At 45.3% G+C, this 17,184-nt stretch overlaps 1 protein-coding gene across 2 annotated transcripts in view; it reads right to left on the minus strand.

Moving 5' to 3' along the window:
* dnah9 (dynein, axonemal, heavy chain 9) overlaps positions 1-17,184 on the minus strand; it is a 612,810-nt gene that overhangs the window by 208,221 nt on the left and 387,405 nt on the right. For both annotated transcript variants that reach the window (XM_033984465.1, XM_033984463.1), the window contains exon 64: positions 356-520. In XM_033984465.1, the coding sequence (XP_033840356.1) occupies positions 356-520 (165 nt within the window). The remainder of the gene's footprint in view (positions 1-355; positions 521-17,184) is intronic.

Raw genomic sequence — 17,184 nt, forward strand, 5'->3', positions numbered from 1 at the left:
TGGCCCCAGATAAGCAGAAGAAAATGGATGGATGGATGGATAAATTGGGGTTTACTTGTTAATGAGCTACATCTTTTATACTTCCAAAAAATCTGTACTGGAATGGCAACAAAATATTACACTATTTTCTGGTCTATGTTATGATTCCTCATCACAAACATACCTGAAGTTGTGGTTTATTTAGACTGAGTTCTTCCATCGCACAGAAAACACTGTGTTCCACCTCGTGTTGTCATGGATGGTAATACAGGAAGTGCTCCACTGTGTTGTTAAACTCCATAGACTTTCACTTAAATCATTTGGATCATTTCAGCTCTGAAAATGCCAATCTCATCCCATCCCTAAAAAGTCATACCTTCTCCTGTATGTCGGCTGCAGTGCACTTGGTGGTCTCCAGGTTCTCCACCAGCTCTGTGTCGCCCAGGAAGTTCCCCGAGGCAGAGGACAGGCGGGATAGTAGGTTGTCCTCCAGAGTCTTCAGAGTGATTTTAAATCCGTTCTGTTCCATCGTCAGCTCAGACTGCACATAAATATACACACACACGGCGATAAATCCGTATGAAGTTAACTATAATAACAATAATAGCTTTTTTGATGTCCAACATTTCTGACAAGCTGCTACCATTGCTTCAGAAAGTTTTCTGACTCTTCTTATTTCTTCAATTTTTATTATAGTGCAGCTACATCCTATTGCATTATTATTATTTATTTTTATTATCCCGGATATAACAGTATCCTATAATTGCCACCCCCTGTTTAGTCAGAGAAACCTGGTCTCCCCGATCAAGCACATAGAGCCACCAACGAACTTAAAATTGGTAGCTGGATTGCTTGGTGGTGGGCCTAATGTTCCCCGGTACTTTCCCCCGTCTATAGAATACGAAGGACTGAGTAACATGGGCATGCACCTACCTTGCTGGTTTAATATTTAATCAACAGAAATTCAGAATTCGAATTGTAGTTTACTTTAATATTTATTTTATTTTAATATTTAATTTTCTAAACTGGGCTCAGTGCTAAGCTTTAGCAATAAAAAAGTGAAGATAATCAGATGTACTATGCATGTACGTCACCATAATAATTAAAGGGGTTCTGAAAACTTTCTGAAGTCTAAATCTTAGGCTTTCTTATTATCCAAAAAGTCCAAATCAGACTCTCCCTCAAAAATGCAGTTAACTGTTCCTGTTTCAGTTCAGTTAGCTAAAAAAAAAAAAAAAAAAAATCCATCAAATACAACACAAGTGTCTCAGCATACATTATAATATAAATTTGTCATTATTTTAAGACAAATTCAAATGATTCAATTGCTATATTTACTCTTAAAGAAGTAAAAAATACAAATACATTCCTTCTTGGAAGGATATACTTCCAAGAAGGAATATACTTTAAAATGGTACACATAAATGATATTTGGCTAGGAACGCCTTGGGGTCCCACCGGAGGAGCTGGAGGACGTGTCCGGGGTGAGGGAAGTCTGGGAGTCCCTGCTTAGACTGCTGCCCCCGCGACCCGGCCCCGGATAAGCGGAAGAAAATGGATGGATGGATAAACGATATTTGATTTACCTTTCCTTGTACCATGAAATGTACCATTTTGAATATCAGCTATTTTTAATGGACAGGAAAAGACTGTTCAAAAAGTCGTATCCAAACAAATGACATATTAGCAGAAAGCCATGCATGTGTTCTATAAAATACATCAGGAATTAAGAGATCTGAAACCACTTAAAAGGTAGACTTGTTAACTCAATATCCATTATAAAGGACACAAATGAATGGGCCATATCTCAGGAGGATATAATTACTCCTTAATAATAAAGTGTAAAACGGTCACATGGAGTCGGGTGTTTCCTTCAAGTTTCTGTGCTTCAGCTGTCAAAGTCAAACAAATTTTTTATTTTTTATTTTTTTTGTCCAGTAATGAGTCATACAAGGGATGAAAACTAGGAAAGTGCTCAAAACAGTCAAAGGCAATAATCCAATTAAGTTAAAAAGCAATAATACAATTAAGTAATTAAGTTAAAGGCCCTATGCCTAGTTTTTTTTTTTTGTTTTTTTTTGTTTTTTTCATGTGTTTGAGCAAAATGCGTCTTGCTCTAGTACACATATATGAAAATTAAGTGAGGAGTAACTTTGGGCCACGGTTTAAAATAAACTCGTTTTGTTTTCAATTTTGACTGATTTAAAAGTTATTATCAGCATTTGAGAGTGACTTTTTGCTTCTGTTGACATGACAGGGTAGAAGCACTATACACTATACAGAATCAGAATCCTTTTATTGCTTACTTCGGTGATAAAGTACAACATAAAAACACACTGAATAAATACAAATGCAAATAAGGGCATGCACAAAGTTACAAAGATATGCTTAAAAAAATCAAATAAAATACTTAAAGGTAGAAAATATATACAACAGCAGCATCAGAACAACAGTGCAAACATGACTTATTAAAGTGACCGGTGTTATAAAGTGTCCAGTTTTGTGCAAATATTATAAAGTGTTCATGAGACAAACGGCAGAGGGGAAGAAACTGTTCTTATGACAAGAGGTAGCCTCCTGCCAGATGGAAGTGGCTCAAATAGTCCATGTCCAGGGTGAGAAGTGTCAGCTGCTATACGGCCTGCTCGCCCCCGAGTCCTGGAGACATAAAGGTCCTGTAGAGATGGAAGGCTGCAGCCAATCACCTTCTCAGCAGAGCGCACAATGTGCTGCAGTCTCTGTCTGTCCCTGGCAGTGGCCCCAGCAAACCACACAGTGATGGAGGAGGTGAGGATGGACTCAATGATGGCTGTGTAAAACACCATCATCTGGACCGGCAGCTTGCGTTTCCTCAGCTGCCGCAGGTAGAACATCCTGTACTGGGCTTTCTTGATGAGGGAGCTGATGGTCGGCTCCCACTTGAGATCCTGGGTGATGCAGGTGCCCAGGAAGCGGAAAGAGTCCACAGTGGTGATGGGGGAGTCTGTCAAGGTGAGGGGAGCCAGGGGGGCTGTGACTTTCCTGAAGTCCACGATCATCTCCACTGTCTTCTGGGCGTTAAGCTCCAGGTTGTTGCTGCTGCACCAGGACACCAGCTGGTCCACCTCCCTCCTGTAGGCAGACTCATCGCCGTCCGAGATGAGTCCAATGAGGGTGGTGTCATCCGCAAACTTAACCAGTTTGACGGAGTCGTGGCTGGAGGTGCAGCAGTTGGTGTACAGGGAGAAGAGCAGGGGAGAAAGTACACAGCCCTGTGGAGATCCTGTGCTGATGTCAGAGACATTCTTCCACAACCGTACGCGCTGTCTCCTGTCCGTCAGGAAGTTAGTGATCCACCTGCAGGTGGAGTCAGGCACGTTGAGCTGAGCAAACTTGTCCTGGAGCAGAGCAGGGAGGATGGTGTTGAACGCAGAGCTGAAGTCCACAAACAGGATCCTGGCGTAGGTTCCCGGGGAGTCCATATGCTGGAGGATGAAGTGAAGGGCCAGGTTGATGGCATCTACAGACCGATTGGCTCTGTAGGCAAACTGCAGAGGGTCCAGGAGGGGGGAGGTGAAAGACTTGAGGTGGTGCAGGACCAGGCGCTCAAATGACTTTATGACTACGGACATCAGCACCACAGGTCTGTAGTCATTAAGTCCAGTGATCCTGGGCTTCTTGGGGACAGGGACGATGGTGGACAGCTTGAAGCAGTCTGGAACGTGACATGACTCCAGGGAGGTGTTAAAAATGTCTGTGAAGACAGGAGCCAGTTCCTCAGCACAGTGTCTAAGGGTGGAAGGAGAGACACCAACTGGTCCCGTGGCCTTACTACTGCTTCCTGAAAAGCTTAGTCACGTCCTGCTCCAAAACTGTGAGGGCAGTGGGAGAGGAGGGGGGGTCCGAGATGGGTTTGGAGGTAATGTCCATGATGGTGAGGGAGGAGGGGGAGGGGTGTGAGACTTCAAACCTCGCATAAAAGCTGTTTAACTTTTCTACTAGTTGTTTGTTGTCCACGGCGGGAGGGGCTTTGGGCCTGTAGTTGGTGATTTGCCTAAGCCCTCTCCAGACAGAAGCAGTCGTTGGTGGAGAAATGCTGCTCCAGACGTGTATTGTACTTTGCTTTAGCCTTTTCCACCTCTTTACTAAACGCATACTTGCAACGCCTGTAGCCTTCATGATCTTCTGCCCTGAAAGCCATCTCCTTTTCCCTCCTCAAATGCATCAGTCTGGGTGTGAACCAGGGTTTGTCGTTGTTAAAAGTCACCCTGGTGCATGATGGAATGATGCTGTCCTCACAGGACTGAATGTATGAAGTCGCAGTGTCTGTGTACTCATCCAAACTGTCTGTGACAGCCTTGAACACATCCCAGTCTGTAGTATCCAAACACGTGGGAAGCTCCTCCACAACCTCACTGGTCGACTTCTCAGAAGTCCTCACAGCAGGTTTGGAGAGTTTCAGTCGTTGTATGTAGACGGGGATGAGGTGAACCATGACGTGATCAGAGAATTCTAGAGCAGCGCGGGGCACAGCTCTGTAGGCTCCACTGACCGTTGTGTAACAATGATCCAGCGTCTTCTGCTCGGGCATTTGTATTTGGGCAGTTCCTGGCTCAGATTTCCCTTATTGAAATCCCCCAAGATGATCAGTAAAGAGTCCGGGAAGGTTCGCTCCACATTCAGAATCTGCTCCGCGAGCACGCGCTGGGCCTCGTGCGTGTCCGAGCACGGAGGGATGTAAACAGCGGCCAGAATGAATGAAGTGAACTCACGTGGAGAATAGAAAGGCCTAGAGTTAATGAACAGATATTCCACGGTGGGAGAGCAGTGTTGGGAGATCACAGTCACATCCGTACACCAGGCGTTGTTGATGTAGAAACAGACACCTCCACCTTTCTTCTTTCCCCCGGAGCGTCCCCGTTGTCTGTTCATGTGGAGGAGCTGGAATCCCTCCAGATGAAGCGTGCAGTCCGGGATACGCTCGTTGAGCCATGTCTCCTCATCAGCAGCGCCAGTTCGTCTGTCTTGTTGCTGAGTGAGCGAACGTTAGACAGGAAAATCCCAGGTAAGGGCGCGCGAGCACCGCATCTCCGAAGGCGCACCAAGGCCCCTGCCCGCTTTCCTCGTCTTCGGCGTCTCACTCTTTTAGCCAAAGAGTGAACAAAATCTACTGCAGGCACTAGAAAAACTGGCAGTAGATCAGTAGGAGTTGTTGTTCTAATGGATAAGAGCTCTTCACGGGTGTAAGAGCACGCGAACACAGGACAGACACACAAAAACAACAAACACACAGCACACCAAATCACCAGGGCGACTGTACGTGGCGCCATCTTGGAATGGCCACTATACTGTGGCTGTCGGAGCATAGTGAGTTTCCAAGAAGAAATTCACAGCTGGCAGAGTGTCCTGGTTAGAATTTCCGGACTATAAGTTACACTTTTTTCCATAGTTTGACTTATACTCAGATGCAACTTATATGTGAAATTATTAAAATATATAATTTCACATCTTTGTTATCGTCACACTGACAACTGTGCGAGGGCACTCTAGGCTTGTGTACTGGTATGACAGCCACGTAGACGTGGAAGCGGCGCTTCATCTACTTCCCGAGTTGACGGAGTTGTTCAGAAGCGATACTGAGGATGAAGAATTCAATGAATTTAGTGTATTTAGAGTGAGATTGAGAGTAAACTTGTTAGCTTGTTTTTTATGCGTTAGTTATTTGATTAACTGTTAATATCTTTTGTTAACATACCAGACACATATTGAGTTTGCTGTCTATGCTTCATGTAACTGAATAAATACTTGTTATGTAACAGTTGATTATATGTTACAGTTCATTTGACCACTAGATGGCACTGGTATATTTGTAATACATGTACTTGACTTGTTTCTCTTATAGAAATATATTTAATTTCCGCTCATTTATTTCCCCATCATTTATAAGACCATAAAGGTAATATTTTTTTTTTCCGTGACCTTAAAATAGACTTGAAAAACTTGAAAAACTAAACACGAAAAATATTTCCCCCCTCCCCGAACCGCCACCTTAACGTGGTGGAGGGGTTTGAGCACCCGAATGATCCTGGGAGCTATGTTGTCGGGGGCTTCATGCCCCTGGTAGGGTCACCCATGGCAAACAGGTCCTCGGAGACGGGTCTGACTAAGAGCGGTTCAGAAGCCCATCATGAATAGAGAAACAACAAGGCCAGTTACGTCGCCCGGACTGGCGTTACCGGGGCCCCACCCTGGAGCCAGGCCTGGGGTGGGTGCTCGGCAGCGAGCGCCTGGTGGCCGGACCTTTCCCCACGGGGCCCGGTCGGGCCCAGCCCGAAGGAACGACGTGGGGCCGTCCTCCCGTGGACCCACCACCTGCGGGAGGAGCCATGAGGGGCGGGTGCGGAGAGATCCGGGCGGCAGTCGAAGGCGGGGACCTCGACGACCGGATCTCCGGACATGGAGACTAGCTCTGGGGACATGGAATGTCACCTCGCTGGGGGGGAAGGAGCCTGAGCTTGTGCGGGAGGTTGAGCGTTACCGGCTAGATATAGTCGGCCTCACCTCCACGCACAGCTTGGGCTCTGGAACCCAACTTCTTGAGAGGGGTTGGACTCTCCATTTCTCTGGCGTTGCCCGCGGGGAGCGGCGGCGAGCTGGTGTGGGCTTGCTCATTGCCCCACAGCTCAGCCTCTGTGTGTTGGGGTTCACTCCGGTGAACGAGAGGTCCCTGCGCCTTCGGGTCGGGGACAGGTCTCTCACTGTTGTGTCGGCCTACGGGCCAAACAGCAGTGCAGAGTACCCGGCCTTCTTGGAGTCCCTGGGAGGGGTACTAGATAGTGCACCAACCGGGGACTCCGTTGTTCTCCTGGGGGACTTCAACGCCCATGTGGGTAATGACAGTGACACTTGGAGGGGCGTGATTGGGAGGAACGGCCTCCCCGATCTGAACCCGAGCGGTGTTTTGTTATTGGACTTCTGTGCTAGTCACAGCTTGTCCATAACGAACACCATGTTCGAGCACAAGGGTGTCCATCGGTGCACGTGGCACCAGGACACTCTAGGTCGGAGGTCGATGATCGACTTTGTTGTCGTGTCATCTGACCTCCGACCGCGTGTCTTGGACACTCGGGTGAAGAGAGGGGCTGAGCTGTCAACTGATCACCACCTGGTGGTGAGTTGGATCCGCTGGCGGAGGAGGAAGCCGGACAGACCTGGCAGGCCCAAGCGCATTGTGAGGGTCTGCTGGGAACGTCTGGCGGAGCCCTCTGTCAGAGGGGTCTTCAACTCCCACCTCCGGGAGAGCTTCTCCCTGATCCCGGGGGAGGTTGGAGACATGGACTCCGAGTGGGCCATGTTCTCCACCTCTATTGTCGATGCGGCTGCTCGTAGCTGTGGTCGTAAGGTCTGTGGTGCTTGTCGCGGCGGCAATCCCCGAACCCGGTGGTGGACACCGGAAGTAAGGGATGCCGTCAAGCTGAAGAAGGAGTCCTATCGAGCCTGGTTGGCTCGTGGGACTCCTGAGGCAGCTGATGAGTACCGGCGGGCCAAGCGTGCCGCGACTCGGGCAGTCACAGAGGCAAAAACTCGGGGTTGGGAGGAGTTCGGGGAGGCCATGGAGGAGGACTATCGGACAGCCTCAAAGAGATTCTGGCAAACCGTCTGACGCCTCAGGAGGGGGAAGCAGTGCTTCACCAACACTGTTTACAGTGCGGGTGGAGAGCTGCTGACTTCGACTGGGGATGTCGTCGGGCGGTGGAAGGAATACTTTGAGGATCTCCTCAATCCCACTGTCACATCTTCCGAGGAGGAAGCAGAAACTGGGGACCCAGAGGCGGACTCGTCCATCACCCTGGCTGAAGTCACTGAGGTGGTTGGCAAGCTCCTCGGTGGCAAGGCTCCGGGGGTGGACGAGATCTGTCCTGAGTACCTCAAGTCTCTGGATGTTGTGGGGCTGTCTTGGCTGACACGTCTCTGCAACATCGCGTGGCGGTCGGGGACAGTGCCTGTGGAATGGCAGACCGGGGTGGTGGTCCCTCTGTATAAGAAGGGGGACCGGAGGGTGTGTTCCAATTACAGGGGAATCACACTCCTCAGCCTTCCCGGTAAGGTCTATTCCAGGGTACTGGAGAGGAGAATTCGACCGATAGTCGAACCTCGGATTCAGGAGGAGCAGTGTGGTTTTCGTCCTGGTCGTGGAACACTGGACCAGCTCTATACTCTCCATCGGGTCCTCGAGGGCTCATGGGAGTATGCCCAACCAGTCCACATGTGTTTTGTGGATCTGGAGAAGGCATTCGACCGTGTCCCTCGTGGTGTCCTTTGGGGGGTGCTCTGGGAGTATGGGGTCCGGGGCTCTTTGCTAAGGGCTGTCCGGTCCCTGTATGACCAGAGCAGGAGCTGTGTTCGCATTGCCGGCAGTAAGTCAGACCTGTTCCCAGTGCATGTTGGACTCCGCCAGGGCTGCCCTTTGTCACCGGTTCTGTTCATTATATTTATGGACAGAATTTCTAGGCGCAGCCAATGGCCGGAGGGGGCCTGGTTTGGGAACCACAGGATTTCATCTCTGCTGTTTGCAGATGATGTTGTCCTGATGGCTTCTTCGAGCCAGGACCTGCAGCAGGCACTGGGGCGGTTTGCAGCCAAGTGTGAAGCGGCTGGGATGAGAATCAGCTCCTCCAAATCCGAGGCCATGGTTCTCGACCGGAAAAAGGTGGTTTGCTCTCTCCGAGTGGGTGGTGAGTCTCTGCCCCAAGTGGAGGAGTTCAAGTATCTCGGGGTCTTGTTCACGAGTGAGGGAAGGATGAAGCGGGAGATTGACAGGCGGATCGGTGCAGCGTCTGCAGTGATGCGGTCGCTGTATCGGTCCGTTGTGGTAAAGAAGGAGCTGAGCCGGAAGGCGAAGCTCTCGATTTACCGGTCAATCTACGTTCCTACCCTCACCTATGGTCATGAGCTCTGGGTAATGACCGAAAGGACAAGATCGCGGATACAAGCGGCTGAAATGGGCTTCCTCCGCAGAGTGGCCGGGCGCACCCTTAGGGATAGGGTGAGGAGCTCGGTCACACGGGAGGAGCTCGGAGTAGAGCCGCTGCTCCTACACGTTGAGAGGAACCAGCTGAGGTGGCTCGGGCATCTACTCAGGATGCCTCCTGGACGCCTCCCTAGGGAGGTGTTCTGGGCATGTCCCACCGGGAGGAGGCCCCGGGGAAGACCCAGGACACGCTGGAGGGACTATGTCTCTCGGCTGGCCTGGGAACGCCTTGGGGTCCCACCGGAGGAGCTGGAGGACATGTCTGGGGTGAGGGAAGTCTGGGAGACCCTGCTTAGACTGCTGCCCCCGCGACCCAGCCCCGGATAAGCGGAAGAAAATGGATGGATGGATGGATGGAAAAATATTTCCTGCTTTCCGGTTCAGCCTTTTATGCTAATGTTAAGTCCTACCCAACAGAGCACTATTTAATAAACAATTGAAAAGTAAAATATAAAGTTTTGGATTACCGGTTTGTTTACTAGCAGGCCAAAGTGGTATGTATAATTTTCCATGCGTTCATGTGCAGTTTTGTGTGTATTTGTAAATTAGCCAGAGCTTATGATATATTTGATTTTTTTGCAAGTTCTACGGTGTGAACTGTGATGAAGAAAGACCACACTAAACATCAGTGAAAAGAACTCTCGTGTCTCTTGTGTTTGTGGACAAGTTGGCATATGTTACATTCACGTAGTTATCTGATTAACTGTTAATATCTTACGCAAACATACCAGACATGTAATCAGTTCATGGTCTATGTGCTATGTTAGTGTGCTGTACTGCTATTCAGCCTCTTGTTATTATTATTATTATTATAACTTCCTTTTAAAGATAAAATGTCTGTTCTTGGTCTCAGATTTTGTAAAATAAATTTCCTTAAAAAAAGCAACTTATAGTCCAGTGTATATATATTATGTATGTATATTATATATGTTTTTTTCTTCATTAATATGCATTTTTTCGCTTGTGCAACTTATACTACGGAGTAACGTATAGTCCGGAAAATACAGTAAATGTCATATAGTATACACACATGGACAAAATTGTTAGTACCCCTCGGTTAATGAAAAAAAAAAAACTCACAATGGTCACAGAAATAACTTGAATCTGACAAAAGTAATAATAAATAAAAATTCTATGAAATTTAACCAATGAAAGTCAGACATTGCTTTTCAACCATGCTTCAACAAAATTACTTAAAAAAATAAACACATGAAACAGGCCTGGATAAAAATGATGGTACCCCTAGAAAAGACTGAAAATAATGTGACCAAAGAGACATGTTAATCCAATGTGTGTCCACTAATTAACATCACGGGTGTCTACAATCTTGTTTTTCGCTTGTGCAACTTATACTACGGAGTAACGTATAGTCCGGAAAATACGGTAAATGTCATATAGTATACACACGTGGACAAAATTGTTAGTACCTGTCGGTCTTTGGGATAGTGTTTGGGCTCAGTGTCGGTGTGAGCTCCTCTTTAGACCTGGGACCCCTGAGTCAGTACTCTAAGCCCACAGCCACCAACCTTGGCGTCATTATGGACTCTGATTTTAAACTTGATAAACAGGCCAACACAGTTGTGAAATCCAGTTTTATCATCTTCGTGTTTTAGCTAAAATTAAGTCTATTTTATCTTTTTTGGATTTTGAGCGAGTGATGCATGCTTTTATTTCCTCTCGTTTGGACTACTGCAATGCACTTTATGTAGGAATTATCCAAAATGCACTTTATCGCTTGCAGTTAGTCCAAAACGCTGCTTCCTGACTTTTAACAGGAAATAAAAAAAAACATGAACACATCACTCCAATTCTTGAGTCTTTGCACTGGCTCCCTGTTCATTTTAGAATTGATTTTAAGATTTTATTGTTTGTTTTTAAAGCTTTGCATGGACTGGCCCCAGATTACATCTCGGACCCCATCCAAATTTATACTCCGGCGCGTGTACTGAGGTCCGAGGGCCAGCTCCAGCTCGTGGTGCCTAAGACGAGACTTAAAACCAGAGGAGACAGAGCCTTTTCTGTGGCTGGTCCAAAGCTCTGGAATGCTCTGTCTCCTCACGTCAAAACAGCTCCACTGTGGAGTGTTTTAAGTCTCATCTTAAGACCTACTTTTACTCTCTGGCTTTTAACTCTGCATGAGTTATATGGTCCTCTGTTGTCTTTTATTAATTTGTTCCTATTGATTTGATTTGCTTCTTTTATTTGATTTTTTTTTTTTTTTTATTGGTAATTGTTTTATTGCTTTTATATACATATTTATTTATTTATTTAAATTTTGCTTACTTGACCAGTTGTTTTTATTTATTTGTGCAGCACTTTGGAAACTGCATTTGTTTGTGAAATATGCTATATATAAATAAAGTTGATTGGATTGTAATCAGTCATTGGGCCTATATATCAGGCTATAAGCAGTCACTGTGCTGTTTGGTGACATGGTGTGTACCACACTCAACATGGACCAGAGGAAGCAAAGGAAAGAGTTGTCTCAGGAGATTAGAAAGAAAATTATAGACAAGCATGTTAAAGGTAAAGGCTATAAGACCATCTCCAAGCAGCTTGATGTTCTTGTGACTACAGTTGAACATATTATTCAGAAATTTAAGATCCACGTGACTGTAGTCAACCTCCTTGGATGTGGATAATAAGTATAATATAAATGGTAACAAAAGAGCCCAGAAAAAGCCCAGAGATTACAGGTGAACTTCAAGCTCAAGGAACATCAGTGTCAGATCGCACCATCCGTCGTTGTTTGAGCCAAAGTGGACTTCATGGGAGACGATCAAGGAAAACATCATTGTTGAAAACAAATCATAAACAATCCAGATTAGAATTTGCCAACTATATGTTGACAAACCACAAAGCTTCTGGGAGAATGTCCTATGGATATATGAGACAAAAATGGAACATTTTGCCAAGGCACATCAGCTCTATGTTCACAGACGGAAAAATGAAGCATATCAAGAAAAGAACACTGTCCCTATTGTGAAACATGGAGGAGGCTCTGTTATGTTCTGGGGCTGCTTTGCTGCATCTGGCACAGGGTGTCTGCTGCAGTCTTCAGGATCATCACTAGACAGGATTATGTCCCAGTCCAGTGCTGACAAGGCTGTGGCCACATTTTGTCGTTGGTTGCAAGGGATAATTTCATATCGAGACCTGTTTTCTGTTGCATTACAAATGTTGTTGTTTACCCTGGATTTATAAAGTTTCCTAGAGAAGAGTATTATATTATGATCTGAGAGACCAGTCAGGAAATTATAGGTTTTTGTGATTCTGTCAGGTCTATTACTAAAGATGAGATCAATTTGAGTTTCTGAAGGTTTAGTAATCCTTGTGGGTTGCTCTACAAGTTGAGAGAAATTAAAATTATCCATAGTACCTTTCAGTGTCTTCCTATCTTTCTTGCAGTCCCAATTCACAAATCTCCAATAACAATTATTTTTTTAGACTTATTGTGTGTTGTGTGATGCTTGAGTAGTAACTGCAGTTGTTCGTAGAAATCTGTTTTGGCTGATGGAGGACGATAGAGGCAAACCAGTGTAAAACTCATCTCTGTAGAGAGGGATATTTTCACTGAAATACTCTCAATTTGAACCTCATTGGGTGCATCAAGTTGTGAGCACTCCAGAGTATTTTTCACATAAAGGAGCACCCCTCCACCTCTTCCTTCATCCCTGTCCCTTCTGAAAACCTTGTAATTTGGGAAAACAACACCTGATTCAGGGGATGATCTTGTTAGCCAGGTTTCTGATAGTCCTAATATATCGGTATTTGAATTATTTAAAATATGGTCCAGTTGCTCACGTTAAGGGAGCATGCTTCGTATATTTATGTGGGCGCAAAGTAGCCCTTTTGTTTTTTTTTGTCCCAAAACAGTTTAGCCTGGTTCAGCATCTTAAAGATTTTTGTCTTGCGATATATTTTTATCACAGGATTTCTGATCTTTTTAGAACCTTGATAACAGGCTAGTGCAGGCTGTGTTTGTGTTGCGTACCCCGTTTGGATCTTAGACGCTGACGTAATCACAGTGATAGCCGGTGACCCGTGTCCACCGGTGCACCCTGTTGTTGTTGATGTTTGTAGCTGTTTCGGTGCTAAGCTAGCAGCCACCGCATCAGGTCCGCTAAGGTCCGCTGTTATTGAGGCCGTCTCCACTGGCAATTCACCTGCTGTGATCACGGCTCCACCACGGCTCGGGGGTGTTCTGGGTATTAAGCGACCAGTGCCCATGGCTATTCCATCCATTTCGCCGACATCTGACTGCTCCGCTACTGCTGCTTCACCATCCTCCCGGACACTCCGGACAGACAACTCGGCCCTACAGCGCACAGTCTGCTGAGCGGCACGGCCGAGCGAGTGGAGATTTCCTTGCACACAGCCCCGCTGTTGGATCCTCACCGGCCAGCGACACGGAAGCAAACACCCGGCGTTAGGGAGAGCTGGCCGGAGCCAGCGATAGCAATACTCCAAAGAGTGACACAGGTCAAACTTTTTACAATCCGTGTTTATTCCATTCAGAGAACAGCCAGAATAATCCATACGCGAGGAAGCCAGGTAAGCCTTGAGTGTCACCAGCACCCCTCCTCTTTTTCTGCGTCTCCTGTGCCTCTTGTTGCGAGGCAACGCACAGACAGGACGCTGTAGATAGACAGAGGTGGCGGCGTATTTGAATGTCCATTTTTAGCACATTGAGGAAGATTGAGCACAGAATCCCGTATTTTCAGCAGCGTCAGGCGATCGTACACAAGTATCGATGACACATCGTGGATGACAAATAGAGGAAACATAAGAATAAACAGGAGACTCAACAGGCGCCATCTTGAATCAATGAGTGTCATATAAGGTGCACCTTCAATGAATGGCCTATTTTAAAACAAATTTCATATATAGGGTGCACCGCATTATAAGGCACATAGAATAGAAACTACTGTAGTAGCTGGGGTTATGTTACGCATCCACGAGATGGAGCTGCGCTAAAGGGAATGTCAACAAAACAGTCACATAAGTCAGTCAGTGAAACTTTATTAATAGAATAAAAAAAAAAACATTCTGAAAACAAAACAAGTTAATGCATTCACAATATAGTAATTCTCGAAATAGTGCAAAGCAATAACAATAACTCAACGTTGTTCAAACGTTAATGTCCATATTCACAATATCTCCCAGCCTTGTTTAGTTGTAAACACGTGAAAGAAACACGTAAAGCTCACTTTTTCAGTTCATTCCTCATTCACGAATCAGTCGTATTCTTCCTCTTCAGTGTCTGAGTTGAACAGTTGGGTGAGCTAGCCATTCAAAGTGCCCGATTCCGTCTCGTCAAAATCGCCATTATCCATGTCGCTGCTGTTGTCTGGAAGTTTAGTGACAATTCCTGCCTTCGTGAAAGCTCGGACCACAGTTGAGACTGATATCAGCCCAGGCATCCGCAATTCATTGGCAGATTGTGGCGTATGTCACCCGGCGCTGTCTCCCCGTCTCCCCGTTATCCCTATAGCGTTGGATCCTATCGTCGGCGATAGAGCGCGGATGCGGACTTTCCAGCAGCGTAACTCCGCAACCAGTCGTGCTCTCATGTAAATTCAAATGGCGTCTCAAAGCGGAGGCATGGAGCTATCGAAATATTTTACCGTCATTACGGTAATCTGCCTCTGTTGTCCCTCGCAGGTGACGAATGAGAGCGCGGTGCTGCAGGGATTTTCCCAGTCATTTATTTGATGCGTAAAAGAAAAAAAATATTGATGGATGTGTAAAATAGAAGTAGTTGTGTGAAAAAATGCACCGGGTACTGCGGTTTCCCCCATCAACCAAAACATGAATGCCCTTCGAGACAACTGTTGTTGTGATTTTTTGTTACAAAAAAAAAATGAATTGAAATTCTGATACTTCGTTTAACATGATTTTTATGGCTAAAAAAGAATAAAAGTTTAGGTCTAGGTAAGCTATACTGGCCCATAGTGTGCTCAGTCCTTAAAGGGTTATTACAGCTATTACTTCGGCGATGCCTCCTGACTACAGGTGTCATAATTGACCAATATTGATCCATATATAAGGCGCATCGGATTATAAGGCGCACTGTGGGTTTTTGAGAAAATTAAAGGCTTTTAGGTGCGCCTTATAGTGCGGAAAATATGGTACTGTAATTCAATTGATTCAATGCTGGCATTTCTTGTTCTAGCCACAGACTGTCTTTATGTCCAGATACTGGCTCTATTGCTCAGAGAGGGCCGGTCGGCTGTTTATCCCAAGGAGAATCAGCTCTATAGGTGGCCACCTCTCATGCCAGTGGAGCACACAGAGCTTTACACACAGCATGCTCCACTGGCACAGGAGGCGGCTGCACACCCCTGACCTCCCCTGTGTGTTCACGAGGCTGTGATGACAGGGCAGTGGAAGCGTCAGGTTACCAAGTAGGTTAAACCTGTTCATCTTTAAGTGTGCACATGAGGAGTGGACTTCTTGGTTGCTTGGTCATGTACCTCTATGTATGTTATGTCTGCTGCCCTTGTCCAACCAAGAAGTAAAATCATAAACTTCACGAAATTACCAAACTAGAACAGACTAGACTACATTCAACAAGAAAAGGCAATATTTATAGTAAAATTGATCATGTTTTAGAAAAATTTGTAGTCTAATTTGTCATATGCATTTTTAAATAAGCTTTTGTCGAGGGAACAGTTATAAAATGAGTAAAAAAAAAGTTAATTTAACAAAGACGTCCCCTATAAATTAAGACTCTTTGATCTGTGTCGAAATCCTGTTTAACACACAGGATTACAGATCTTTGGCATGACATCACTGGTCAATATGAAGCCTTGGATCCTGAAGGACACCTCAAAAAACAGCCAAATCGATTGTTCCGTCCATCAGCCGCCCGCAACCAGGATTAACCCCTCATATCACGGTACCATACCAGTGAGCAGGTCTGATCCTCCCACTGATGTGGCTGTCAATCGTACTGCTTGGAAAGAATGCTTTGATGCAACAGGAAAGACCATGAATCATGTGATGTGAGTACACAGACAGCAGCCCCGAGCTCCTCTTCTCAAACGGATTACGCCTGTCTGCTAATAAGGCTGCTCAGGGTTTGTTCAGGCCTTTGTTCTAGTTGGAGAATAACACCACTATAATCCTTGCTGAGTGATGAAACACACAAATCTTTCTAAAATAAAACTTACTTTAATAGTCATTAGCCATCTATGATTTTGTTTTTTTCATTCAAATGTTCCAGCAATGGGCCTAGCCATCACAATGCTAATATAGTATAGACCAGCAGTTCACTAAGTACCACACAAAGTATCACCTTGGTCATTGTGTCTGGGTTTAGAGTAGAAATAAACCATTACGTGAGGATTTTCAAACAAGGACTAACCCAATGGAGGATAAAACTTGATTAAAATGAACACTTAAAGAGGGGGTATAGTGCAAAATCAACATTTTTGAGCTTTCTACCATTATATAACCTCTCTTCATCAAAAACATGCCTGAAGAGGTTTATATGTCATTCATTCATGTAATCTAGCAATTTGTCCTCAGACGGATTACACCTCTATCTGCTAATAAGGCTCAGGCTTTGTTCTGGCCTGTGTACTAAATTCTCAGTGAAATCTGGGAACAATGTGGGCAAGGCCTGGTAAGCATCTTTAGTGGAAGAGACTAGGGGACAAGACAGTAAAGTGTGTTCCTGCTTGAGAATTATTTGGCAGTATTGGAGTTTCCCTTGAAAGAAAACCCACCCACAAACAAACAAATGATATTTAGCTTTAAGTGGTTGATAAGAAAACCCTGAATGGCAAAAAATAGCTAATTGCAGTTTGCAGTACAGGCTTAAATAAATGTAGATACATGTTATCTACATGCTAAAAGGAATGTGCACTATATGTGACATTTCTGGTGAAAGGTTCACCACCCAAGACCCATATTACACTATTTTCAGATCTATGCTATAAAAAAAAGCATACCCGGAGTTGTATTTTGTTTTATTCACGTATATTTAACACACAAACCCTCAGATCCACCCTGTTATGTCATGTGGTAATACAGAAAGTGCTCGACTGGTTTTTTAAACTCCATACATCTTCACTAGAATAATTTAGATAATTTCAGCTATGGAATTGCAATCTCTACTGAACTAAAGGTAAAAGTAGATGTTGACTTGGAAACTACAGCTTCATGACATCACAGAGCATTTTGAGCTT

Source organism: Periophthalmus magnuspinnatus, chromosome 19 (assembly GCF_009829125.3).
Source record: "Periophthalmus magnuspinnatus isolate fPerMag1 chromosome 19, fPerMag1.2.pri, whole genome shotgun sequence".
In the NCBI taxonomy this organism is placed as follows: domain Eukaryota; kingdom Metazoa; phylum Chordata; class Actinopteri; order Gobiiformes; family Gobiidae; genus Periophthalmus; species Periophthalmus magnuspinnatus.